General features: G+C 40.3%; 1 protein-coding gene across 4 annotated transcripts; it reads right to left on the bottom strand.

Moving 5' to 3' along the window:
- Window positions 1-4,027: 4,027 nt before the first annotated feature.
- On the bottom strand, window positions 4,028-27,376 carry SLC25A24 (solute carrier family 25 member 24). 4 transcript variants are annotated; one of them, XM_054638810.2, is made up of 10 exons: window positions 27,044-27,376; window positions 15,759-15,885; window positions 15,209-15,296; window positions 14,657-14,768; window positions 11,951-12,109; window positions 11,458-11,610; window positions 10,245-10,352; window positions 8,442-8,609; window positions 7,229-7,379; window positions 4,028-6,580 (listed from the first exon to the last, which is right to left on the bottom strand). In XM_054638810.2, the coding sequence occupies exons 1-10, from the start codon at window positions 27,227-27,229 to the stop codon at window positions 6,402-6,404; spliced, it is 1,431 nt and encodes a 476-aa protein (XP_054494785.1). In that variant the 5' UTR covers window positions 27,230-27,376; the 3' UTR covers window positions 4,028-6,401. The 4 variants fall into 4 exon arrangements, with proteins under 4 accessions (XP_054494785.1, XP_054494788.1, XP_054494789.1 ...); XM_054638813.2 differs by lacking the exon at window positions 27,044-27,376 and adding an exon at window positions 26,670-26,816; XM_054638814.2 differs by lacking the exon at window positions 27,044-27,376 and adding an exon at window positions 17,691-17,975.
- Window positions 27,377-27,616: the final 240 nt, after the last annotated feature.

Raw genomic sequence — 27,616 nt, 5'->3', positions numbered from 1 at the left:
TCCCAGGGAGCTTAACACCAACAAGACAAGAAAATACCGAGACCAGAGATGCTGGGGAAGGATGTATATAAGATCAGTAGCAGAACTGAGATAAAAATCTCCATCTGCAAGACACTCCTATCTACAGGATCACACTGTTTCCCATCAAAATGCCATACTGTGGAAATGAGTGCCATTAGATAACAGCCCAGCAAATGCCTCACAGCAAGGTAGGGACATTGAGTATGAGTCTGCAGGAACAAGTGAGAATACTGAATAAAACTCTTCCTTTATCCATTTTTTCTCTAGGATAGAGAAAGCAACTGGAGAAGCAAACTGAAATCAGATACTCCTTAAGGGGCCAGTGAGTAATATTTTACGTCTAAGCCAAATTAACTTCAAGAGGATGGCACTGTCGAGACTGATTCAGAAATGCTCCTACCCCAGCAGCAATTCCCTGTGGAGAAATGCAACACCACACTTGCAGCTTTTTTTCTGCTGCGCAGCATCTGCCAAACTCTGGCTGATTGGCAAAAGAAAAATTAAACATTTATGTGGCAGATGGATCAGATGTGTGCACTGTCACTCATTCATTAGTACGACACTTAATGAGGATAGGTTACATATTGCTGCCACCCCAGAGGCAGATGCTTTGTATGAGCAAGTCATCGAGTTTTGTGGTGTCCAGGAGTTTTCCATGCACACAGCACAACCTTTTCCTAAGCCAGAGAGAGTAATTTCAAAACTTCGGTTATGAACAAGATCACTGTGGTGATGCATGAGACAGAATTTTATATCTTTCCTCATCACCACCAAAATTTGGCATTACATCTCAATCCTTACCTACTGAAACCTTTCAAAATGTGTCCAGCTAGTGAGAAAAAAGACAGTCTTGGGGGAAAAAAACTCTAAAAGCTCTTTCCTGTGTACTGCAAGCAATCTTTGAGCTGACAGTAAAAACCTTCACGTTTGAGATAGGTACAGAATGTGAATTGCTAGCTTTAGAATTTATTGTGCAAAGGTGACATTTTTTATATGGATCTATTTTCAGAAGGATGGCTTCAGAGCTACTGCCAGGATTGAGACAGTAATCTGTACTGCCAAGATTACCCAGAAATCCTATTTGTAAACCAAGTCCTATTAAAACACCCCAGCCTCTGAACTTCTCCTTTAGACAGTTATTGCCCAGCCCCAACTGTTTGAAAGGTTTTTTACACTGTAAGGAATGAATGTGACAGATACAAACACACACTGAAGCAATTCAATGAAGCTAATTGGCCTGCAGTTATCAGAGAAGGCCGTAAAAGGAGCTAAGAGTGTGGGCTTCAAAATCCATGGAGCTGTTTTATGGTAACCTAGTAGGGTTAGATGGAGGAAACATACACAAATCACCTGTAAAAGTGGTGATGCAATGCAATGCTGGAAGAGGTAGAGGCTGCTGCATCTACACAGCAAGCCAGATAAAGTTAAGGAATTTGTTTAATTAGGGAAAGCAAAATGGCCCCATTACCAAACTGCAACTCACGTGGTACGGAGGCATGGGGAGCGCTGCAGGGACATGCCATCACAGAGACCCACACTGGGGCCAACAGCAAATCAAGAGTTCCTTTGCAAGCTTCAGATTCCATGGTTCTGTGATAAAAACATGGCATAGCTGGGCTTATGCTGCACTGCTATAAAAGTGCTTTTCCTCTGCTGTGAGGATAACTGCAGGGAATGAACTCCAGCGTTGAGCCTGACAGCCATGCCCTCAGAAATGGGTGTTCCAACAGGACAGTAGATGGCACTGCTGGAATGCAGTCCGAGCTGCATTCCAGGATCCCTGCAAACAGCCCGGAGAGGGGCTCGTGAGGCTGGAGGAGGAGGCAGCCGTTCATACACAAGTCTGTTACACTTTAAACCCCAAGGCATTTGCTTTAGGAAAAACACAAGTCCTTCTGTATCAGAGCCTCAGCAAGAGCTAAACTGCAGAGCCAGTATGCTAACAAAAGGCTTAGTTTCAAATGGCAGGAGAACCCAGCCAAAAGGTCATCTACTGTACTCCCACCTTGCAAGCCAAGGCTTTTACCACCACCTACTTCTAGGGGATGGGCACTAGATATTCCAGTTCACATGAGCCTAGGGGCGACAAACCATTTTGGGTTTTGGCATGAGTACCACTGACACATTATTTAGGAGACTTCTCAATCTCCTACTTTGAGCTTGCAGGGAAAAGCTCTGCAGTGACAGCAGTTTCAGGGCTCCAAGACTGTTCAAGTAAAAGGCCATTCTGGAAGCTGTTCCAGCTGCTGCACAAAGGAGATGCACAAACTTGGTGCAAAGAAGATAAGGTTTTGTATGTACATAAATAGATGTAAATGCATATGTGTATACACACTATAGGTGTTTTCTAAAACTTACACAGTACATAATAGAATTCTTTGTTAACCCTTTAGCAAAGCAGATGCAATGTGTAAGAGCTGAGGTGCACAGTACTCAAGCATTTATTTAGTTGCCAAAACACAGACAATTTTTACCCTGGACAAATATTGACAAAAAAGGTAATACTTCATCACATTTTCAGATACCAAGAGGGTTTAGAAGCTAGTCCTAAGTTACACACCAAGACTGTCAATATTCCCAAATCACTCTGTGTTAAATATCCAGTTCTTATCAATTATGTTCTCCACAAGGTACAGTTTAGGATCAGTATCTTGTTTTGAGTCCTAAAAGCCGTTCCCATAACAACTCTGACATCAGAAGGGGAAGCATTTAAAAACCACACTTCCTTGCACAGCAAATAGCCTGCAGGTTGAGACATTCTTGATATTTTAGTAATTTATACACAGCAGTACCACTTACTGCAACACACATCTTGCTGTACACCTTATCCAACTGCTTAAAATCAGAAAGTCACAAAGAGAAAGCTGCCAATACATCCTGCCTGTACTAGCGAGTGCAGCCAGCTCAGAAATGAGAAGCAAGGCAGGAAAGTCACCTCAGCCTGGGCCTATGAAGGCCAATTTGGGCACCAGGCAGGCTCACACCAGTCTCACCTGGGAGTGCTGGGCACCAGGCCCTCTTTAGCAGGAGGGAAATAAAGGTGCCAAGGAGCTTTCAGCACACAGAGTTCACCTTTCCACGAGCAGGTCTGCCAGGAGGCTTGGGACACTGTAAGGAATGCCCCTGCTGCAGCAGGCATACCCTGCCAGGAAGCCCACCACAATCAAAAGGGAAAGACACACACTGGCAGTGCTATTTTAGATTTCATGCCATTTCTGCAGTGTTTTTAGTGTTAATGATACTGGATAGCTGTCACACTCCACATACATCTTGAAGGGAATTCCCTTTCCCTTCTGGGCTCTTCTTGCTGAGCACTTGCAATAAAAAGCATTCTTGCCTCAAGTCAAATTGAAGATCAAATTATTCACTTAGTCAGGAATCACAGACTGTGCATCTACCTCTTCCATTACTTAAAAGAAAACTTCTAAATTTTATGTTACAAGAACTGTATTTGCAGCAGACAAGAAAAGGTTCCCCTAATTTGTTTACAATTATCTTTAACATTTGAAGGATTAGTGTGAAAACCTCAAAAGGAGTTGTCAAAGCTGGCAACTAACAAGCTTTTAGCAGCATAGCCATACTACACATGCAGAGTAAATTAAGTCAATTACCTTGAAAAGATTTTATATTGATCCTTTGACTAACAAGTAAGATTAACAACAAAGCAAGATCAGCAGTAATACAAGCAAGTTCGTCCCTGATTATAAAGAGTTCTGTCACTCAAGGTACACAGAAGCAAATTATTGGTTAACACTGTTCAATGAACAGCAAGAATATTCAACATGTGGTCTTCCATTAAGCAATGAGACAGTGGTAAACTGGATGGAAATTGACTTATCTCTAACTGTTTTCAAGGATCAATGTAATAGCAAAGCATAGTCTAGTCTGAAATCTACTTTTAGATCAATTGCCTCCAATTTTTACATTGAGTATTATGCATGTAATGCAATAAAGAAGTGTCATCTATCAGACCTTGAAAAAAACACATAAGCACACTCCAGCCAGATAAGGAAACAAAGATTTATTAGAAACTGGTAGTTTTATGGAGCTAGAAAGCTAAACATACATTTAAGAGACAAAGAATACACAATTGACCACACAATTGAGTCATCATCAAGGCACGTAATGAAAAATCAAATCTGAAACAGCTCATATTTTCAACATTTGAAAAGGTCACCATGATTTTAATACTCATAATGGCACTTGCATACTATAAACAAAATGGAACAAGTCTGGAAGATAGAAATGCTAAAGTCATCTTTACATCACACACACAATACATTTGCTCATTGGTCACAGTCAAACAAAATTACCAGCAACTGATCTCACAAATCCCACAAAGGTACAAAGATATTGGCAAAACCAAGGAAAACTCTGATCAGAAAGGCATTATACATATAAATGACTTGGATAGAATTACTTTTTTTTTTCCTAAAGTGCAAAGTCCAACATTTCCCTAAAGGGAAGGCCAAAATACAGCTAGAGCTGCCATTTTCTGAAATGTGATAAAAAATTCTATAATACAGATTTTATGGAATTGCTATGCATCAGTTTATGGAGAATAAACACCAGCCATGGAAGCACTGAACACAAATTTACATGTGATTGCTGTTTGAAAAATATGGCCCAAAGCATATGTAGACAAGGGAGATTCAGGGAGTTATTTTTGCTTGCTTATTTTTCTGCTTAAAAAAACAACAAAACAAACAAAAAAACCATGCACCCCTCATGCCCGCCCAAAAAAAGAAAGAATTAAAAAGAAGACCCTTAATGACCTTAACAGAATAAAGTTCTTCCTTCAGTAATCCAATTTCAGAAAGTGGTCTAAGAGCAGTTGCTTTTAGAAGGTCAAGGTAGGTATAATCTCGAATTTACTAAGATTAAGACACTACACATTACAGAAAGCAGAAAAAGCCTAACAAAAGAGTAAAAGAGTCTGGTAATAATTGTTAATCTATTTCAGTGCTCAGTCCTGAAGGCAACTGTGTGCCCCTCCACACACACCAAAAAAAAAAAAAAAAAAAAAAAGGAAGTCACTTCGGAAGGACTTAGGACTTGTGTACATGGAAATGCCTGAAGTTCTGCATTGAGGAAGGGCTGCTTTGTTTTTTGAGGAGAAGCTGTTTCTCAAGCACTAGCAGGTCTGTATGCATGCTTTGCTTTGCATGCTACATTAATACATTAACACCAATCTGATGGGCACCTGAGGTCAGCACTGCCACTTGGTCACCTGGACAAAACACTTCAGTATTTTATTATCCCAATTTCACACCCACAGCCAATGTGCACAGAAGACTGATCTCGCATGACAAAACTGTAAAAATCCTTTATGTAATAATGCTAAAAGTACAGAGTGGATGTAGTACACTCTGGCTAAAAGTACAGAGTGGATGTAGCCCTCTGAACAAGGGAAAGAATGGAGAGTCCAAAATGACAAGCATTCCTGTTCCCAGAGCTATGAATAGCTCTGCCATTGGCTGTATGAGAATTACAACCAGCTTCATACTGGATCCTCCATCCTGTTTTTAAATAGCAACTTGCACTTGTATGGAATGGATCTAACATCCAAGCTTTTTCTGTTCCTTTATATTATGATCCTATAAAACATGCAGCTGTAACCCAAATTATGCCATAGTTAATGGTGCTGAGGTTTACAAGTGCCATGAAAAGCAGGTCCAGTGAAGCAAGTTATCAAAATTGCTGATTGTATTACAAAAATACCGTGTAAATCCATTTGAGGTATTCCAATACTGCAGAACAGCAGTTTCTCAAGCTCTTTAAATAATGAAAAATAAAAAAGGTTCGCCTGAAGACAAAGGTGATGGGCTACATTTTAATGTGTTATTCCATCATTGTGTGTATCCAAGATGCTATTTCTTATGAACTTAACATTCAGTCTTCAAAAATAACAAAAGTGCTCACTTCTAGGCATGCAAAATGTCGCCTGTGAATTGCTTGAGTGTAGGCAGCATGACAAAACACAAAGTCACTTTCATGTATTCAGTATCAAGGCAGTATAAACTTCTCCTACCTTTGGTTTCATCCAAGACAAATACACGTTTAGAAAGGACAAATTTAAAAAACCCCAATGAGTAAAATATGCATGATTTCCTAAATATAAGAACATACTGCTGATTTAAAGACAGTTTCTTGATTGTTTTTTTTCAACTCAGTGACATTTTAAAGTGCAATATACGTATCTGTTTAAAAATGGTGAACTACAATTTAAGAAAGTTTCTTCCCACTTAAGGACAAATGTGGAAGTCGCAGCATCTCTCTATAAAGATCTGTCTCTAATTGTGAGAGCAGATTACTTGAGAAAACATTATTGTTTTGGTGTTTCCAACAGCATTAGAAGCATCTCACCTTTTTCCTTCATTTCATGCTATTCCCAAATTCTGTTTCATTTTTTCATATACAACATAGCTGATGCTGACAGCTGGAAGCACTTTCATAAAATTAGGGGCTATGCCCCTATAAAGTCCTCGGAGTCCCTCTGTAGCAACAATTCTTTGAAAGAGACCAACCATGCTTAGCTGTGGAGCTCCTTCCACTGAGGCTAGAACAAAAAGATAATGTGTTATAAAACAGTTCTAGTAATATTAAAATTCTTGAGCAAGTCTCAAACACCTGGATCATGAGCCTATTATCTCAGGTCCGCTGAAAAGAGATGTTTTAATCCCAGACATTTGGGAGATATCCATGTGTCTAAATTCCAGTGGAAAGCATCATCCACCTATGTTCTTTTGGAAATCTAGGCGGCCATCCTTAAGCCTGCAGAAACCTACCAAACAAAAATCTCAACTATGAAACTATCCTAATGGAATTCCCTACAGAGCAAACATTGCTGTCTACCCTCTCAGGACAATTCAAGCCCTATCATTTAATCTCTAAAATTTAGAAAACATCATGAAGTTTAGAAGAGTCTTCCAGACTATAACAGGGGCTGTGTCTGCTAGTCTTGTATGGAATGTGGCTCTCAGAATATACAAAGCACCAGGGCTTGAAATGTTACTTTTTAAATTGAGAAAGAACAACAGTGTTGGGGGTAAGAGGCAGAAGGGACTAACATTAAGAAGAATTTTCCAGATACATCCTTAGTTTTTCCATGTTGTTTTTTTTTATTCCTATGTCTGTGCTAGAGCTATCCCACATGATACAATTTTCATGTGACCCCACAGAAGCATTTTCAGGAAGGAGAACTGACCTTGAGCCTGCATGCGTGTTCTGATGAGAGCCAGAGGGTAACTGGCCAACTGCCCACACGTGCTGGACACAGTGCCACAGCCCAGCAGCACAAACACACCTGGGTTTGCAGAGCTTGATGCATAGTGCTCTAGCCATGTACTCTTCAAGAGCTGCCAAGGTAGAACATTCAACAGTAAGACAAGAGATTTGCATTCAAAAAGGTAAACAAATGCTTCTTTATTCATAACAAATCCTAAGGGCTCAATCCTGAAAAGCACCAAATTCACTGGATCAATTTCACTACATGCTTCAAGTGCACACCTTAGCACACAGGGAAGGACTTCAACCAGACTACAACAGTTAGTACCTAGAAGAGAAATCCTTAGAAGATCCAGCAGCAGGAAGGGGCCCATGCACTTGTAATACTTTGGGGAGAGGAGGTGGGAAACAACCCAGCACCCCACAGAGTGCAACAAAAGCTCACACATCTGTGCACATCACCCCATGCAGAAACAAGGATGCAAACTGTAGAAAAGAAATTCCATACAGTTTTGAAAATGTTTGTTCAAACACTTCTGATGATGACTAATGCGGTGTCAAAAAAAGATTTGTCTAGACTGCAAAAAAAATTTAGTCTGTATGTCTGAGTTATTTAAGACACTTTGAAGCAACACATATTATCTAAGGTAGAAAAAAGACTTTCAGCATTGCTGGTGGGTGAAATAGGTGCCAGTTCCTCTGGAAAGGAAGGCCAGCAGTGTTTCAAGCTCCTCAGAAAAGCTGTGTCAGCCAGAAAGAATTCTGGTAACATGCAGAGACACAGAAGGAATTCAGGTTAATATAATCCACTCATAAACCTAACAACTGGCAAAAAAATCTGTAAACTATCATAATATGAATATCCTTTTAAAGGCATGTATTTCCCATAAAATGGGTATGGTCCAGTCTAACAAGGTTAAGTATGAAAGCTTGTGGTACTGCCAAGGTCTTCTAATTCTCTCATAGCACATTTCCTGCTTGGTACTCTTGCATGGAAGGGCCCATCTGCCCAGGCACTCCTCAAGAGGAGCAAACAGAAACATTGAGGTCTAGTAACATCAGTGGAAAGTCTCATTTATCTTTTTAAAATTGAACCAGCTGTAATTGTACAATAACGCACACATTCTAAATATATTTAGGCTTTTTGTAAATTAATTAATGACAGCTACATGCATTCAGTGATCTAAACTCACCTCATAAACAGCAAGGTCAATGCCAGCATAAGGAATTATACCCAGAATATTAGGAATATAGCCTTTGTAGAAGGCCTTTGGACCTTCTCTTTTTAAAATCTTCTTAGCACAGTCAAACATCCCAGAATATTGCCCTGTTTTACCCACAGCCAATCTGGTCTTTAAAACCTAAAAGGAAAAAAATAGCAGTCTTAATTACATACCTATTAATTAATCTGTTTTAGATACACACTATTCTCTGCTTATTGCATTTTCTAGAACTCCTTTGCACTTTGATGCTGCAAATCTCTTTTGATTACTGGTAAAGCATTGTTAGCAGCAGGCTTCTTCAAGTTCTGTCCTCAGTGCAGAGCACCATACATTAATATACACTAGCTTACAAATTCTTAGCCTTTTAAAATTGCATTTTAGCTTTATTTTCTTGATTAAAACAGGCAGTTATTTGATCAGCTTGAAGGCAACAGTGTAGGCAATATTCAATAGAAGTATTAGCTAAGGCTCAAGTGAGAGTACTAACATACTAGCAGATGATACTTCTGATCTGGGAACACTAAAGCCTATTAAGAAAATAATATTTCAAAAAGCATGGCACTTAGAGAGGTAGTTGAGGAATACAAGGAATAATTGTGTCTCACCACTGAAACCCAGCACCTGATTAATAATGCAAGCAGCAAGTCTGTACTGCATCTTAGGACAAAGAAATTAGTAACAGCATCCAGAAGAAACCACAGAGGAAGTTTCCTGATCAACAATTTGGTCTACTTTAAAGCCTCATAAGATTGCATCTCCCTCAGCAATTTCCCAGCACTTGGCTTTTCTCTCTTATTTAGAAACACCCTAAAAACACTTCTGGGACAGTACCATATCTTTGTGAGGAAGACCAGAAGATACTGTAGAACAGTCCCCTTGTCTCCCTGATCAGTGTAATCCAGACAATCTACATCATGTTTCAGTTCTTCCCTAACTTAACCCATCTCTGTACTCAGCTCAGCTGGAATTTGCCCTCTGGAACAGCTAGGATGCTCTTTAAAGAGATCATTATTACTTCAGCAATGACAACAGTTCCATTCCTACTGAAATCTCCACCCCTGAAAAAGCTATTTAGGTTACATTTGCCATTTCTACCAAACTTGATGTTGGTATTGGTTTAGTCCCAGCCCCAGCATCTATTCCAACAAGGATCTGCACAAGTGATAAACCTTGTGGAGAACCAGCAGTAAAGAAAATACATGCTGTTTCTGTGAAATGGTGTGTTACAGTTACACTGGAGCAGTTAATATATTTACACTAGTTAAATTGCAGTGTGCAGTACCACCTACAGGGATGTCCTACAGGGGAAAGAGGAGCCAATCCACCCAGCCTGAGCTGTAGCTGTTACATCCTTCTCCCACACTGTTCTCCTTATCAGACACAGCTTCCCATCATAACACAACAGAACTTCAGATCTGTCCAGACAGCACTACTCCTTGCTTACATATAGCTGGAAAAGGATTTATGCCAAATTTACAAAATGCTTGAATACATACTGAATTTTAAATGCTCTTGGATGAACTTTTTTCCTTCACTAGGTTTTATTTAAATATTGTTTAAAAAAATACTATACAGCAAAATACTACAAGAATCAGTTAGAACTTAGTATAATCTAAAATGCCTAGCACTGAAAGTCTGAAAGGAAGTCCAAAGTAAAAAATTAGGGTACCAGTCTAGAGTGGAATTTTTACAATATTTCCAAGAGCAAAATGGGGTTTACTTAGGAAACAAACCAAACATTTTGCAGGCTCCAATGGAAGCAGATTCTCTTACCTCCATGGGATAAATAGAAGTTTGTGCTGTTGCTCCAGCTAAAGAACCAGATACAAATCTTTCAACAGTGCCTAACTTTCCATCATCCCTCGTGAGTATCTTCTTATACTGCATAGTTGAAACACAAATACACATGTTTTTTTAGGAGTGGTAAGAGTTATTATAAAAGGCAAGAATATAGTACAAAATGTCTTTTCAAGCTGTTCTTAGTTTTTCATGCATTTACAGTCGTATTTGCTAACCCAAAAAGATTCTCCAGAGCACAATACAAAACATTCAAGCCTGCAAGAATTCTTAGATTAAATACCTCAGTCACCCACAGTACCATCAGGTATTCTGCAAACAGCCAAATCAAGCGTACCTACACTAAGAACTCCAGAAAACAGAGGGGAACCAAATTCCCTAGCAGATCTAGATCCTGCCAATCAAAGAATGAAAGATTTCACAGAAGCACATACTCAATTTCACAGAAGCACTTTGAGCACTGTACATACTGTGTCATTCCATGAGTAAAGAATAACGTGCCCAAAGTTACTCTGTGGCACCAAATCTGCTGTTCAGTCTTGCAACATCCCCAGATTTATTAGGTATTTTGTTGTTTTTATCTCCTCCTTGTACAGAGATGTGCAGTGTGCTCATTTCATCTTACTTGAGGCACTAGCATGCCTCACAGAGCAAAAATAAATCTCATTTAAATACACCAGAATGGGAGTTCATTTTCCAAAGGAGGATTAGGCCTTAACATGATGCTTAAAGCTGATTCAGAGGTAAATATAACTCTGAAATCCAGGATGAGGGCATCATACATAGCACTGTGATATTTGACTTTAAATGAACCCCCTGAAAGTTCAGCTAGCATAATGTGCCAAGTCTTTGCCTGCTGTCACTTTGCAGTAATAACCAAGATATTAATGCAGTACTCCACACAAGGCCATGCAGAATCAGGGACAGTTTAAAACATGTAACAGCTCTAATTCATTTGCACTGCTTATAATACATCAGTAAAATCTGCCTAACAGTAAGTATTCTATAGACTATTTTAAATCTGAAAGTCACTTAAATTACTATAACAAAATCCCTAACAAGGGGACAAGTTGGGACAAGGGGACAAGATGACAACAGTCCTATATAATACAACAGTGCCAATAATGAACAGTGAGAGTGATTTAGGACTTTATTTGGCATTATTTTCATTATTGATTTATCATCCTACCTGTTCATAAGCCCAGAACTTAATAGCTGTTTCAGGAGCTATTTTCACAACATTTACACCATTTCCCCTCCAAAGGGATCGGACACCACCTTCTTTCAACATTTGCTTAAAACCGCTAGCTATATTCATTTTGTTTGACTTTGAACCATGAACCTAAAAAAAAACCAAAAGCAAAGTCACAGTACAGAACATGGCTCTGATTAGATTATAAAACTCATCATATTAAATTGATTAAATATATCAAGTAACAAAACCACATGCACTATTGAAAAAATCTAATTTTAGTAGCACAAGTACTGTAACATTGTGCTTACGTTTCCCCCACATCTATAAAATACCATTTTTATGAACACAAAAAAACGGAAATTGTCAAAACACAGCCAGACCTCTGCAATTTAAACACTGACCTTGGCTCCCCCATTTTTTCCCAACAGATCTCTAGAAACTGAAGTGACACACTGGACACCAAGAAATTGTTGAACATTGCACCTACCTGCATCATGACTTTGAGGCGGTCTAAGGGTGCTGTGCCTGTTCGAGAGACGGCACCAGCCACTCCTCCTGCCAACAGCTGCTTCCACCACTGCCCACTCTTCTTCTCTTCCTCTGTGAACTCATCTGGAACAGTCAAACTATCTCCTATATCCAATACCTTTATGAATCCAAAGTAAAGATGTGCAAATAACTATCTCGTTCCATCACTTCAGTTTTATCCACAGTTCTAACTCCAAATGAATATACTACCTAAGAATGTGCAAATAAAGGGCTAGTTACAAATAAATCTCTAATTTACATTCTATAATTAACTTGCTATGCATTGCTATTCGATGAAAAGCAACTTTAAGTGACTTCTACATCGATATTGAGCAATAACACAACAGACCCACCATTTCAAAGACTGCACCATCATCATTAAAAATTACCACAAATTTCCTCCTTGAGTATGGCCCAAGCAAAGACATTCTGTCATGATCAGCAGTCCTTTAAAGTCAGCACTAAAGCTCAAATGCTTATATGTTGCAGCTAACCTTTCACCAGACAGTCTTGTGGGATTACTTTGGTAATCTCTTAAGGTTGCTAACAGGAGATTTCTCTCACGGTCATTTATTCACACATGTGGAATGTCTCCTTCTCCCAGACTCCCCAGCATTTTAAAGCAGGGTTTTAACAGCTGATATATCAGAATATTCTATTTCCAGTGACTACTGTGTATTATCCTACCAAATTAATAGTTTGACAGATACCTTACAGATTCTCTTATCATCAGTTATACTCAAAGACACATTTAATTACTTTTTTAGTTGTAAGAGTTTGACATTTCACTAAGGGGGGCACGTTTTATTGCCATTGGATTTGATCAAAGAACAACATTAATACAGGTTTTAATGATAAAAAAACTAAGACATAACACTGTGAAATCTCATATGTCATTTTGCTCCTAAGTGTAACCTATAATCATTATACATGAGAAAAAGTACACTGTAGTATTAATTTATAAAAAGAACAAAATTGTATTAATAAATGATAAGTACTGACCAGAAAGTGTGTTAACTGATAAGCTTGTGAACTACCATTGATTTTAACTGTAGACATTATATCCCTAATTTATGCTGCATTCTCTCTCTGTCAGTAGATAGAATACTGTCCTGGTCATTTGGGACAAAAACTGCAGAATGCAGAGTGTAAATATAGCCACTGAACAAAAAGGATAAGCACCATCTATTCTGGATATTGAACACAGAAGAGATTAATTGGAAAATCCTTTCATCTTTCTTGCATTTGAGGGTTCAAAGTTAGTCATCAGCTGCTCAACTATGGAAACATCAAAAGATCAATCAAAACTCTCAAAACATAAATTCAGTGTCCTAAGACATATTATGCATATCTACCAGGGTTTAAACCTTGTGTGTACTGAGACCTAAACACAACTAAGGGAAAAAAAAAAGATAAATTTGAGGGTGTTTATAAGGAAAGGCCACAGCTACCATTATAATTCTATGCCAATGCAGCTATATCTGCTTGGAAGGGTCTGATAGCAATTATAGAATAAAAACAGAATTGTAAGAGCTGTCTGTAAATGCCAGCCAGGCTGGGAGGTTTCACATCTGCTCTTATCTCAAAGACCAGCTGTGTTGCTGGATTTTGCCTGCTGTGATAACTGGGTCATCAGCTGACAGCAACACCAGGATCACAGGAGACTCCCTCAGTTGTTTCTTGGGGGCAACTAATGACATCCCATAATAAAAACCAAAAATACAGATCTTATGTGTAATAATAGTAAGGAGCATTCTATGAAAGCAGAGGTTTTTTCCACTGAGCAAGCTGGGGCCAGGACTATTTGATGTCATGGCAGTGCTTCAAGTGCTCTCTTCAGCAAACAGGGAGCTAACTGCCTTTTGGCAAGCATTCCTCAGCTGAGGTTGTACTGTGTCAAACACTCAAAGCTCTCAGATCTCATAAAATGTTTTTTATTATGGAAATGCTGACTAATCCCTGGAGATATAAATGGTCTTACTATATTCAAAGGCATCCAACCTTGCTTTATTTCCTCCAATAATCTACAGGAAGGATATTTTGCAAACAGGATTACTGTTGGTTTACTTACTTTATTATTGTTCTTAAAAATCAGTCACTGAGGTGTTAACAGCTCAATGCAGTAAAAACTTAAAAAATTTCTCTGCACAGTGGATAGCCTATTGCTGCATATTCTGTATGCTTAAATTAAATTCTTTGGCACAAAAGAGCACAATGTGCACAGAAAATCACCAGTCAAGACACCACTGATTTTATGATAATTATAATGATACTATATAATGCAAATACTAATTTCAACATAAGAAACAGTTAAAATGTCTATATAAGTGGTTTCAACAAATCAAATTGTATTGTAATGTGTAAAGAATAATATTTAATATTGTGATTATTATTTTTCTGTGAAATATCACCAAAAGAGGAAAATGATTCTGTCCTAAGAATTACTGATAATTTGCAAAGTTGATATGATGATGTTCTTTCAGAAGGAACTTATATGACACAATCCTGCTTGTGAATGGGAGAGCATGAAGTGAAAAGGAAAACCAAACAATACAGATATGCTTGAAACATAACAAGTGTGAAGCTGTTATACTCAATATCACAAATTAACACATCAGAGATGAACTTAAGAGCTGCACTAGGTTAAAAGGGAAGTTGAACTTACAGTGGAATGTTTCCAATATCGAATTATTTCTTCAATGTCTGTAGCTGGATTAAACATAAAATGATCCCTCCACTCATTCCAGTCTACTGTCATTGTCCCATCAGCATCAATACTGAAAAGAAATTGAACAAAACTATATAAGGAAATAGTAATGGTGGGGTTTTGTTCTGGTTTTTTTGCTCTTTCTTCCCCCTCTACCCCCTTTTTTAACTTGGGCTATCACATCAAAAACAACTGTAAATTCCAAACTGACTGTAAATTCCATATAGTGACTTCAAGGCTGAATCTGCCGTGGCCTTTCAAAACTATGCTTCTCTTATCCAAGTGCATCGGTCCCATTCCATTTAAAAACATAATACAGTGCTTCTTTCTATCAACAACCTTTCCAGAGAAATAAATTAACATTCTCCTCCCAGAACCAGATGCTCCAATAGTAACTAGCAACACCTTTCAAAGTCATAATCCCATTTATCCCCCTCTCTGAAATAGAAAAATATAGAAATTAACAATACAAGGAAGATTAGGCTGCCTCAAAAAATAATAATTCCTGACCTTTGCAGGATCTTTTCTGCCTGTTTTTCTGAAATGTTTATACCCAGTATCTTGAGGGACTGGACAACTTCTGAGGCTTCAATTTTTCCTTTAAACATTAAAATAAAGATGATACATATTTAAAATGTGGATCTTAGCACCTTGGAGCTCATTGCAACAGCTAAATAATTGCAAAGATGATGTAAAAATCAGCTTAGCAGAGATGATGTGCTTTGACTGTCTACTACAAGGACGAAACAAATAGGATGCAAATATACAGTTAGTTAAAAACTAGTTTATCTTTAATAGCTAGAAATAGTCAGAAATTTCCTCACAGTTTCTCCATCTGGGGAATAAGGAGCCCCAGCTCAGTGTACTTGGAGAAAACAGAAAGAATAAAGACTAATTTTTTTTTCTTTAATCTATAGCAAACTTTAATTATGATCATGTTAAGGAAAAGAAGGATTCCATATTCACAACTTTTTTTCCAGTCAGACAAATATAAGTTACACTACTTTTAATGCAGTTTCTTCAGACAATGTTTGAACAAATAAAATAAATCAAAGTATACCATCATTGTTTTTGTCCAGGCTCTTGAATGCCAGTTTCATCTTTTTCTCATGTTCTTTAAGGTACTGCATAAATTCTTCAAAATCCAGCTGTCCATCCTGGTTAGTATCCCCAGCTTTAAAAATTTTCTGTTGAGAGAAAAATTAATATTTTATTTGTCCAAATTACAGCAGGTCACAAAGCATCATTTCATTTTCAGAATTTAACACAGTCAATATTTGCATAGGGAGAGAAAACACTTGGCAGCAAATATAAATTTAAGGAAGCATTATTTATTATTTTACATAACTTTTCTGTGCAGAAATTTTAAGGTTTCTTACAAGCACTGGCAAGTTATACCTACAGGTATCAAATAATTTGTGGAGGAAGAGGTGGGAGGCATGAGAAAAACCTGAGAGAGAACAAGTTTAAGCCTGTGAGTTTCCTGTACATGAAATCTGTCAGTAAAATAAGTAGAAGATTGACTATCATCTTAATAAAGTGGTCTATTAATCATGAATTATAAAGATTAAAAAATACAAACAGCAATTAACCCTTTAAATGCTGACCAAAAACGTACAACGATCTTGCCCCACTGGCACGTGCAGCCCTCAGCGTTTGAGAGAATGCGGCTTTCTGCTTCCAACCGAAGCCCTGACTACAATTTTAAACAAACACAAACACACTTATCTTCCTTTCTTGCATGTGCTTCCTAGGAACTGTCCTGCAGATAGAAACACTTCATGTTAAATTAACTATGCATTGAATGCGTGGTATGCAATTGCCAGGACTGCAGGAAACAAGTCTCAAACACAGCCCTGGCAGACACTTCCCCACCAACAAAGGGCCAGGAAACTTCACCATCTCCATGTTTGAAAACTTACTTGTTAGAGAAGGGCAATTATAGCAGCCCTGCAAGCAGCAGCCTGTGATTGCTGAGGCTTGTGCTCAAGGCAAACCCAGGGAAGCTCTGCAGGGTTTAGGAGTTGGGCTTTACTCCCCAGCAAGGGCAGCTCTGGGCATGGAGAGCCAAGGCCACTGCAGGGCCATGGCCGCTGCCATCACTCCTCATGCTGCCACAGCACTGCTCTCTCCTCAGGCAGGATGTGCAGGGAAACCAGCCCAGAGCCCTGCTCCAGAACACAAGAGTTAAGGGAAAACTATGTCTTATCCCCTCTCCTTTGGACACTGGTCCCTGTGGGTTCCCTCAATGTGCAAAATCCTAGCGGAGCACTCAGTAGCAGACAGGAGACCAAGGTGACAGCGCCATCTCCTCACTAACTGCAGCTTCACTGCGCTGCAGCTTACGTGCAGCACAGACGTAAAAGCAGCAAAACTGAACAGCCTTGCTCAGCTTCAGTCCTGTGCACATCACAGAAGGCCAAGAATGGAGCAGCAGAGCACTGGGCTTTTGTGCACAGTGAAGGGAATTGCAAAAATCCAGCACAGTCAGCTGCATGTGCTCCTGCTTCTTGAAAAACTCACCAGTGCCCTTCTTTTCTGCAGCTGAAATTCTTCCAGATTTCAAGCACCAAAAATTCTTCCTCTTATCTTCTATTCAGCAGACTCCCTTGTGCAACTGTAGTTTCTGAATAAAGTAATCCTCCACAAGATTTGAATGGCTGTTCTAATCTGCAAAATCTGGTTTTAATTCTGTTTATTCCTCTTTAATTAGTAGAGGTACTCAAAAGACCAAAGTCCAACAAGTTCTAGGCTACAGAAACTAAACACTAAGGAAGCAGAAAACTGGTGTATTTGTTGCAGGAGTCTGAAAAAGACTGAAAGCATCTATATACATTTATGTTGCCTCCTTCATCTTCCCTATCATTCCACAAAAAGTAATGTACTTCAAAGTTTCATCTCAAAAGATCAAAAATTATAAAATGATCAAGGATTTCTCAACAAAATGGAGCAAACTGATGTGGTATGCCAGTGAAATGAGCAACTTATGTACCTTCCATAATACAGCAAGTTGTGCACAATAAAAATCAAGTCAAGATACCACGTATTCAGATAACTGATTTGGTATCACCTTTGAAAAACAGTGTTCTTATTACAGTCATATGTCCAGCTTGATTGTAATTTCTATTAATAACCTGTCAACACAGATAGACATAGTCATCAATTCAGTTCCATGCCTCTGTCAATAGGGTTAGAGCTGTTCAGAATTTCCCATCACAAAAAAAGGTTAGTTTACATTTACAGATATTTATGGATACAGTCCTGACCACAACCTTCTAACGAGAAATTAAGAAAGGCTAGTAGATTAATCATTCAAAAAAAAAAAAATCCAAACAAAAAACCAACCAAACCTCATCACTAAAAATTACTCTAGCCTGAAGAGTCCCCTCTCAAAGACACTCAGTCTCAAGGAATCTTTTACTCCACTCATGGCACCTGCAGGGTCCAAGTGTGCTGCTGGGTTCCCACACCTTCCTGAGAAGAGGTGACTTATGTGACACATGTAATCACTTTGTGAGAGTTCTACTCCACACCAATTGTTCCTGTTCCTGGCTGCTTCCTGAACTACACAAACCAAAACGCAGAACAAGGAAAGTGGTTTTCTGTCTCACATATCTGTGAGGATAAAACTTGAACTAAATTATAATTATAATAAAACCTCCACTGCTGAGGATGATGTGAGCCAAAGAAAACAGGAACTCCTATTAGTTTAGAGAGCTGGTAATTTCTGTATGTGAAGGGGGACACCTTTCAGTTCATCTGCCAAAGAAGTGGATTCCATATTGCAACAATGACAAAATGGTAAGCACAAACATACTCTCCATTTCCTACTTTTGTTTTGACAGTTATTTTCCAGACTTCAAGTCAGTCTCAGCCACTCTCAGTGAAGCAGAACAGAAATGACAGGGAACAAAAACATATGGCACATGTGTTTTTCTCTCAGTACAAATCTAAAAGCTCATGCAAACAAAAGCCTCTTGCTGTCTGTAAGGTGAACTAATTATGTGGGTGTTAAAGTTTCAGATTAAAATCAGTAATTTGCAAGTTTGTGGAACTAACAGGAACACCGAAAGAAGCTCGCCTTCTACTTGGCAGGCAGAAACTTCCTCCTGGGGATTCCATGCTCCACTGGCATAGCCAGCAGGAAGACACCTCTGGATTCTGTGGGGAGCCTGGCACACTAAGACCTTGGTACAAACTGCCCCTTCACAGCATCAAATAGTAATTCAAGTTGGAAGAAACCTCTGGAGTCCACTGAACTCAACCCCAGCTGAAAGCATGTCTAATTAGATCAGGTTGTGTGGGACCACAGCCAGCTGAGTCTTGGACATCTTCAAGGAAGGAGATTCCACAGCCTCCACAAGCAAACTACTGCATCAGTCAATCACTCCCCACTTCAGTCCAACACTGAATCCAACTCTGCTCTTCTGCATTTAATATACCACCAGATTTTGTATCATTACAGCCACTTGTCACTCTCCCAGTGCCTGGGTCACCAGCTTTCTCAGATGGAGGAGAACTGGATGCATTTTAAAATAGGCATGCTTACAATAGAGCAGGAACCACGGTGCCAACACTCACCTTCAAGTCCTGGGAAACAATGTTTGGCATGCCTCCTACATAAAACCTGCTATTTCTTGTTACTGCCTTACTGTGGGATCACCTCACCTTTACAAAGGCTCAGATCCAAATGTTTATTTTTCAAGGTACACCATTTTTTTTCTCATTGTCTAGAAACTGTAATCCCAAGCAGTAAGGATAATTCACTGGGTAAAATGATATGGTAACCACATAAAGAATTGTTAATTACTGACAGATATAGGAAGGCAGTTTAGATGATGACATGAACTATAGCAATGTATGCTTGCAGCCCAGAAAGACATCCTGGGCTGCAGAAAAAGAAGCATGACCAGCAGGTGAAGGGAACTTCCATCCCTCTACTCTGCCCTCATGAGACCCCACCTGGAGTACTGTATCCAACTCAGGGGTCCTCAGCACAGAAAAGACACAGACCTGGTGCAGCAGGGCCTGAGGAGGCCCCATAGATGATCAGAGAGCAGGAGCACCTCTCCTGTGAGATGCCTATGAGGAAAGGCTGGAGTTTTTCAGACTGAGGATGAGAAGGCTCCAGGGAGACCTTACTGCAGCCTGTTGGTACTTGAAGGGGTTATAAAAGACACAAACATTTTAGCAGGGCCTGTAGCAATAGGACAGGGAGTAATGGGTTTAAATGCAATGAGTGTTGATTTAGATTACATATAAGGAAGAAGTTTTTTATTATGAGGGTGGTAAAAAACTGGCACAGGCTGCCCAGAGCCTGGCAGATGCTCCACCCCTGGGAACATTTGAGGCGAGGCTGGGTGGGGTTCTGAGCAACCTGATACAGCAACCTTGCTATATTGCAGGGGAATTGGGCTACAACACATTTAAAAGTCACAACCAATCCAAACCATGCTGTGATTCTGTGACCTTTCTTTTTAATGCTACAGGCCTTCACAAAAACAGACAAAAATGCTCCTGTGCTGACCTATTTGGTCATGACACTGTCACCTTTGTCTTTCCTCCTTTTTTCTTTTCTTCATAATTCTACTATTTTTGTTCTTTTTCTGTTGCATATTTTGTTAGTACAGCTACTTTCCAAGTCCTGCACAATGAGGCCACGCCAACACAAGAGGCCACAAGCAGACTGAAACACTGAAGGTATTTTTTTTAAAAAATTTCTCCATTATATAAATCATGTTGCAGTGTTGAATTCCTACTCCATCAGAAGACCTCTGTATTTGGTGTGGAAATGTAAGTCAGTCAGCAGGTCTGTTGAAAAAAAAAAAATTACAGACAGGCTTTGTATACACATCAAAACCTCCCTACCTTTCTCTGTAAGTGTCCTGATGAATTATTAGATTGCTCTATGCCAAAGTTTTGAACCTTAACACATTCATGGTTACAAAGTAAAGACAATTAATGCAATACACTAATAATCTAGATGTTTTTATGTGGACTTCTCTTTTAAATTCACAGTCTGATTTTTACATTATTTAGTATCATTATTTGTGTATTGTGCATGAGCCTTCACATTCTGTTTACAAAACTGAACTGTGCATAGAAGGTGGGGCTGCTGAGTACAAAGGATTACCAATCTATTCATTAGCTTGTTATTTCAGCTAATTAATATAATGTAAAGAATATTTAATAGGAAGTGATTCATCAAGAAGTTACTTGCTTCCTATCATGCTATCTACAAGACACAAGCATAAAACAGCACTTCAAGATACATCACTGGTGCAAGTAGCAATTATGTGTTCTGCAATCAGAAGCAGAGTTCCAAAGGACACAGATACAAATGCTGCATACAAAGAACTCCAGCACCACAGTAAGAACATCCTCATGTCTTTAGACATTCACACTTCCTTTCACATTTGCTTTTAAAGCAAATTTCATTTATGCTTTTAAAATCAGAGTTACTATATATAAAACCATTCATGATACTGTTTTTCCCCTTCTGCAATTCTTTTCCTCTTAAGTAGTTTTTTAGCCATTCACATAGCTCTGCAGTCTACAGTTTTAAGTTATTCATCTGTAATATTATTGGATGCCAAATTCAGTCCCAGCTGAAATATACACAGCACTTCTCCCTTTACTGGCCACATAGCTGACAACAGTCTTTTTCCTATTTATATCTGCTAAGAGTACACAAATTTATGCAGACTATGATAACCCAAAATCCCTAGCAAAGATTATTAAAGTCAGCCTTGTCAAACCACATCAGCTGGGAGATAAATCCAGCATAAAGGGACAGGGCCTGAGGATGTGTTCACACAACATTACAGCCCAGTGAGCCCCATAACACACAAACTAGACTGACACTTCACCTCCAGAAAACCAGCACAACACTGGGTAAAACTGGAATTTGCACTGCCTCTGAAGGCTCCCAATTTGTCCAAATTCAGCATTCATTTTTACTCTCTTGCCTCCCAAAGGATACTACCAACATATAAGCAGTATCCAAGCTGTTACAGACAAACATTAGGAGCCCCCCACTCCAGCAAGCAGACTTGCACCCTTGACAGCAGCAGATGCTGCTATCAGCTGCAGAGCTTCCCCTTCCTGTTCCCTCTCCTAAGCACTGCTCTTCCCTGCAGCAGGACAGCACTGGCAGAGATCTTCTCCCTGGTCCATTTCAGCTAACAGAATCTCTAGAAAACGAGACAAAAAAGGACAAGACGCAAGTGTGAGTACACGCTCCCAAAATGCCTCACAGAGGCTGCTCCTTCAGGACCTGGATAAACTCTCTCAACTCATAGCTATGAATTAAATTTCAAGAATCTGAAACAGCATACATGGAAGATGCAAACTATTCCTTGAACTTTCTTTCAGCATTCTTTGCAAGTTACACTAGTATTTTTGACTTTGAGCATACTTGGTAGACTAAGTCTTCCCATTAAATAGGACAACTCTGCTACTGAGGCATCCCAGGCATAGTAATTCCAAAAGATTTAATGGTTTCTCTTGTTTGTTCACCTGGGACACACTGCTGTCTCAAGACAGGGATTTAGCAAAGCATTTCAACACAGTGGTTAAGAGAGGGCTCAGAGGTGAGGCTTCCCATATTTGGGAATTCTTGGCATTCTTGCACTTCACAGCAACAGGAGGAAGAATTAATCATTCACTGTACCCTGTCACTGTTGAAGAAAAAACCTATCAAGTTAGTATTAAAAAATAATTCATTTTATCTCCTTGGATGTCTAAAGTGTTATGAAAACAAATTTAAGATTCATCTTGCTCTTTCATATGGAGATTTGGAGACTACAGCAAGTATCAGTTAAAAGCTTCTGAAGGTGTATACATGGAAATTAAATAATGATTGACATGTTTGTTTACAATGGAAGCAAAGTAAATTGAATACATTCAATTTCCAATTTACTAACTGAACACATTACTGAAGATATTTGTGGTATTTCACAATTAAGTCCCCATAACCATCATAATCATTACATCTATTATGACCAGAAAAGGGAAGTTTAAAGGAACTAAATGGTTCCAGTTTTCTACAATCACATGACATGACATCTGTTTTGATAAAAAGTTGAAGATGCCAGACTACTCTAAATCTATAATAACAGGTTTTGGGCAAACTCTTAAGGTGAGAGAGAGCTTCAATTCATATAAAGAATGACACAGAGACAGGGAGGCACCGAAGCTTTTAGGACTGTGGGTCGGCATATCAGGTATGAAAAATTCTAAGTGTAGATACAGTGTGATACAAAATACCCATGTATCTTCCTTCAAGTTAGCAAAGTATCATTTTTTCCTCTGCTTCTAGCCAAGCTACAACATGTTTAAGGAGGCTTCAGTTACTTTGGTCTCCTACCCTTCTAATTTTACCACATAGGGGAAGTTACCAATATTAAATTAAGTGCCAAAATCTTAATAAAGCAGTGGAGAAATATTTAAGGACACATTTAGCTCAGTCACTAAACAGGTGTGTGCTTTCTGGACTGAGAACTGCTAGGGAAAGCTCAGGCTCTGAAGCACTATCTAGGTGCAGGCTTTAGAGGCCAGAGAAAAGCACAGAAGGAAACAATAGACACCTGGGCCATTCTCAGCCATCCCCATGCTGAGACACAGCAGTGGAACATGGCACAGGGGCCTGCCTCACCTGGCAGAATGCTGACTTTCCTGTGGTTTAAATACAGAAACATACTTCAAGTGTTCTGAGTATTTTTAGACATGATTGGACTCAAATTCCCAGAACCAGTCAATGACTCTAAATTGACCATTTAGATGGCCACTGTTACAGGTGTGCACTACAACAGTCTGATTGTTGTGAATTTAGTCTCATTAGGCCCTCTCTCCACCACACAGGAGTCCCTTCATGCTGTTTCTCTACCCAAAAGAGCTTTAATGTGGCCAAAGGCTTATGTTGAAAATGTTGAGAGTTACTCCAAATAAGATCATTAGGCTGGTTCCAGAATGTAGTTATTCATTTCAGTAACATTTCAGTAACTCCTAGTCCAGAACTCAATGTATAAATAGCACCTGAATTTCAATACATGGCTGTTCCTATCCCAAACTGGAGCTTGAAATATGGGGTTCACCTCCTATGGATTTACTGTAAGGACTGATTGCAGCAGAAGGAAAGGATGAACAAAAATAGTACTTCATCCAACCACTCACACCATTTATGGTGCTCCCGCCTACAAGACTCATGGCATTCTGAAGACACAGCATGAGATCATTTGTGATCTGATCCCAGCATCTACTTTGTGTCCCTGCTTATCAAAGTCACTGTACAATAGCTGTGCATATTGCTTGTAGAGCAACATTTGAGAGTTACCACCCTGAATTCCTCCTTCATAGATAATGACACGTTATGTCAGGAATCTTTTGCAAAGTAACCCATTCCTGGCAGGTGATATCCTACAATATAAAACAGGAGTCACCCTGGCAGCTCCAAGCAGCATACATTGCAGATTTCCCAGTCATTTACTTTTGTCTTTCAGATACTGCCAAAAGGCAGGTCAAGTAGAACACAGTCAGGACGTTCTGTCAGGTTGAGCTATGGGGGAAAAATGATTCTTCCTTAGAGGGAAGCAAGCCACCTCCAAAGCTCACCACACAGGTTCACAGCTGATGGAAGGTGCATACCTGCAGTCTATTAGTCACATGGATAGTAGCTTTGTCACTTTTAAAAACATGCACATTCCTTCTAGAGAGGAACTGCACTTAAAAGAGCAAAACAGTACTAGTAGCACAAACACTATACTGTGAAGGTGGTACAACTTTGGATCAAACAACTGACTTTGCAGTGAAATACAGTCCCTTTTCCACAGGTTAGCCAGAAAGCAGCTGTGCAGCTCAGAAGGACAATGGCCAACACACCCAAGTATATGGATTTCATCCTAAGTGTTGGAAGCCAGCCTTGCAAGAGATTTCTGAAAACCTAACATAGACCAGCATCAACATAATGAGGCTTGAGTCTCTGATGTATCCATGAGGCACCAAAACTAACTCTGCTCTAGGATATCCCAAGCTCTGTCCATGCCATGGTGCCACTATGCTGGCAGGGCTGAGCAGTTCAGTAGAAAACACTTTGCCCATCATATGATATTTTTATGTCTCAATTCCTTACTCATTAGTTATTAGTAATTATAAGGCTACTTCTGCCTCTCCAAATGTGATAATTCAACATCTCACTTCATTAATAAAATGCCTTTTTTACCAAGCAGTAAGAAAAATGAATTGAACACCACTTTAGAGCTTGAAGTGGGAGAAAGCAGCATTGAGCTGCAACAAAGTAGAGGAAGCAGATTAGCCACAAAAAGGCAGGAAAGACGCAGAAGACAAGACTTACTGAGGCTCTCATATTACAAGAAGTCCAGTTATTAACAGGTACACAGCACTACTCTAGTGTCTGGTTCCAACTGTGCCCACTCTGGTTTAAAACACTGAGCACACAGAAGTTTCCCTGCACTCCAACAATTCTTCCACCCCTCCCAATTGAGAGGATGACTCATGGCTTATATTGTTTACTCGGCGTGTCTTTAGCAACTAAGGCAGCAGTTCCTGCTCTCTGTTACATCCAGGTATGTCTAGATTATGCCTATCTGTTTCATGGGTATCCCTTTCAGTTTATCCTGAAGCAACTGAGAATAATCTGACACCTACTCAGATGTGCACTATAAATGAAGATCACTGATTTTGAGAAAGAACTTGGAACTTCAATTCTAATTGCTCAAATATTCAGCAGCACACCAAGGCTTCCAGTGAATTATGTGGGAAGATCACCTTTGTTAAACACCAGAAAATTAGCTGGCCACCTGTTTCCCTGTTGTTCAATATAAGTAAAACCCCCAAATTGTTACAGTCAAACTGGTACAACAGGTTTACAACAATGTGTGTATAAATGTGTGACTGGAATTCACAGCTAGCCTGCTCTGAACACTGACAACTCTCATGGATAACCAAAAAGGCCAACCTGTCCCTCCTTTAATGACAAAAACCTAAGAACACAAAAGGTGCCTATTGTAAAGATGATTCTGACCAGCAGGAACACTGCAGTGAAAGTGTGCTTTCATTTATACTCTTGAATAAACACCATTCAACTCAAGAGGCCTGTTGGATACTTTTCTCTTAAGTACAGGAGACAGAGAATTAAATAGAAGGAGGCAAAACAGAAACAAAATAACCAGACCACAGGGAAAACTGTCACACAATCAGCATAAGGTCACTGAATTATTGACCCAATACACCTTTTAACAATGGAGTTGAAATTTAAGTTCCTTTTCCTCCATCTCCTTCACAAAGTATGCAACAGTACAGGCACAGCAGTGGAATGCCATGGAATCATTCTTTAAACTGAAACAAGCAGAATTGTTACTATAGGAGCTTCCCCCATAGTTCTCACATGTACCTGCTCAGCCTAAATAAACCTATGTGTGTCTTGTCAGCACAGACTTGCCATACCACACAAACATTTGCACCCACGGAATTGTGTATTAAATGATTTTATATGCTGATCCCTGGGGATTCCTGAAAATAATTAGGAAAGAGAAGTTTCCATTCCAGGTAACAGGTCAAGCCTGCTAGTGTAAGTCAGCATCACAATGGAATGCTTGATGATTTAAGTTTTACTGACTTCTGAGATCACAACATTGATACAAGGGCCAAAGGAATGTAATAGTCCAACCAATCACTGCAGAAGCCACACCACGAACTCTTCTGCACTGTCGGTTTCATGGTTTGATGGCCACTGTTACAAGTGTGCATTTTCTAATAAACGGCCTCGATATCTGACAACAGTCCATGTCAAGAAGAATAACTTCCATGTCTACGTGTTTAGCTTAAATAACTAGTTCTGAAATTGCAACCTACGGATATGCAGGTTTCCACTACCTGCTGCCCAAAGCAAACCCTAGCTTACTTCGATCTAGATTATGCATGGGTGGAGTAGCGGACAAAAGCTGTAAATTACCATCCTTTATCGTGCCGGAAGAGGAATGTGCTACCGAATATCACTCAACAAGAAGTCAAAGGATGTCAAAAGTCCACACATGATGAGTAAACCCACTTGGCAGAGGAACGGCCGACAGCTGTACGCGCTCGGGACCCTTCGCCTACAGCCCGGGGCGTGCCTGTACAACACGGCCCCTGGCGCTGGAACTGCGGCGCGGGGAAGGAAAACGCCAGGCCCGAGGCCGCTTCCATCAGGGAGCGGCCCCGGCCGCGCTGCAGCCCCGGCCGGGCCGCGCCCCGTCCCCCGGGCAGAGCCAGAGCTGAGGGCGGGGCGGCCGGGCCCGCCTCGCCTCCCTTCCCAGGGCTCGGCAGCGGCTGCGGGCCCGCGCTTACCTCCTCCGCCTCCTTCCCTAGAGGGATGCCCATGGCCCGGAGGCCCGTCTGGAGCTCGGCAATGTCCACCCTCCCGTCTTCGTTGAGGTCCAGCTTTCGGAAGAGGTTGGCGTAGCGGGACTCGCCATCCCTGTTCCCGTCGCAGGCGGCCGCCGGCAGAAGGAAGCCTCGCAGGAGCTGGAACATGTCGGGGCCGTGCAGCGCGTACAGACGGACAGCGTCCCTCGACTCCCGCCGGCTGGGAGCGGACGAGACACCGCCCGCGATGCTGCCAGCGCTCGCAGCTGCCAGGGGAGGGGAGAGCAGGGAAGGGCCGGCCCAAGCCCGCCCGGCGGCGAGGGGCGGAGAGAGGGCGGGAGCGGCGGGGCTCGCTCCGCCCGTGCCGCCCGCCCTCCCTTAGCCCCGCCGCTGGGCGGGAAATGTGCGCTGAGGGAGCGGGGGCGGCCCGCAGCCCCTCGGGCTCCTCACAGCGCTCCCGCCCGCGCTTACGCGCTTGTAGCAGCTCAACGTTTCCAGCTTAATCAGAAAAATCCCACAAAAGCCGCAAAACACCTAGTTTGGATAGTTAGGCTC

The sequence above is a fragment of the Agelaius phoeniceus genome, chromosome 8 (assembly GCF_051311805.1).
Source record: "Agelaius phoeniceus isolate bAgePho1 chromosome 8, bAgePho1.hap1, whole genome shotgun sequence".
Lineage (NCBI taxonomy): Eukaryota > Metazoa > Chordata > Aves > Passeriformes > Icteridae > Agelaius > Agelaius phoeniceus.
Note: the sequence above shows the minus strand (reverse complement) of the source record. Positions and strands in the feature narration are given on the sequence as shown.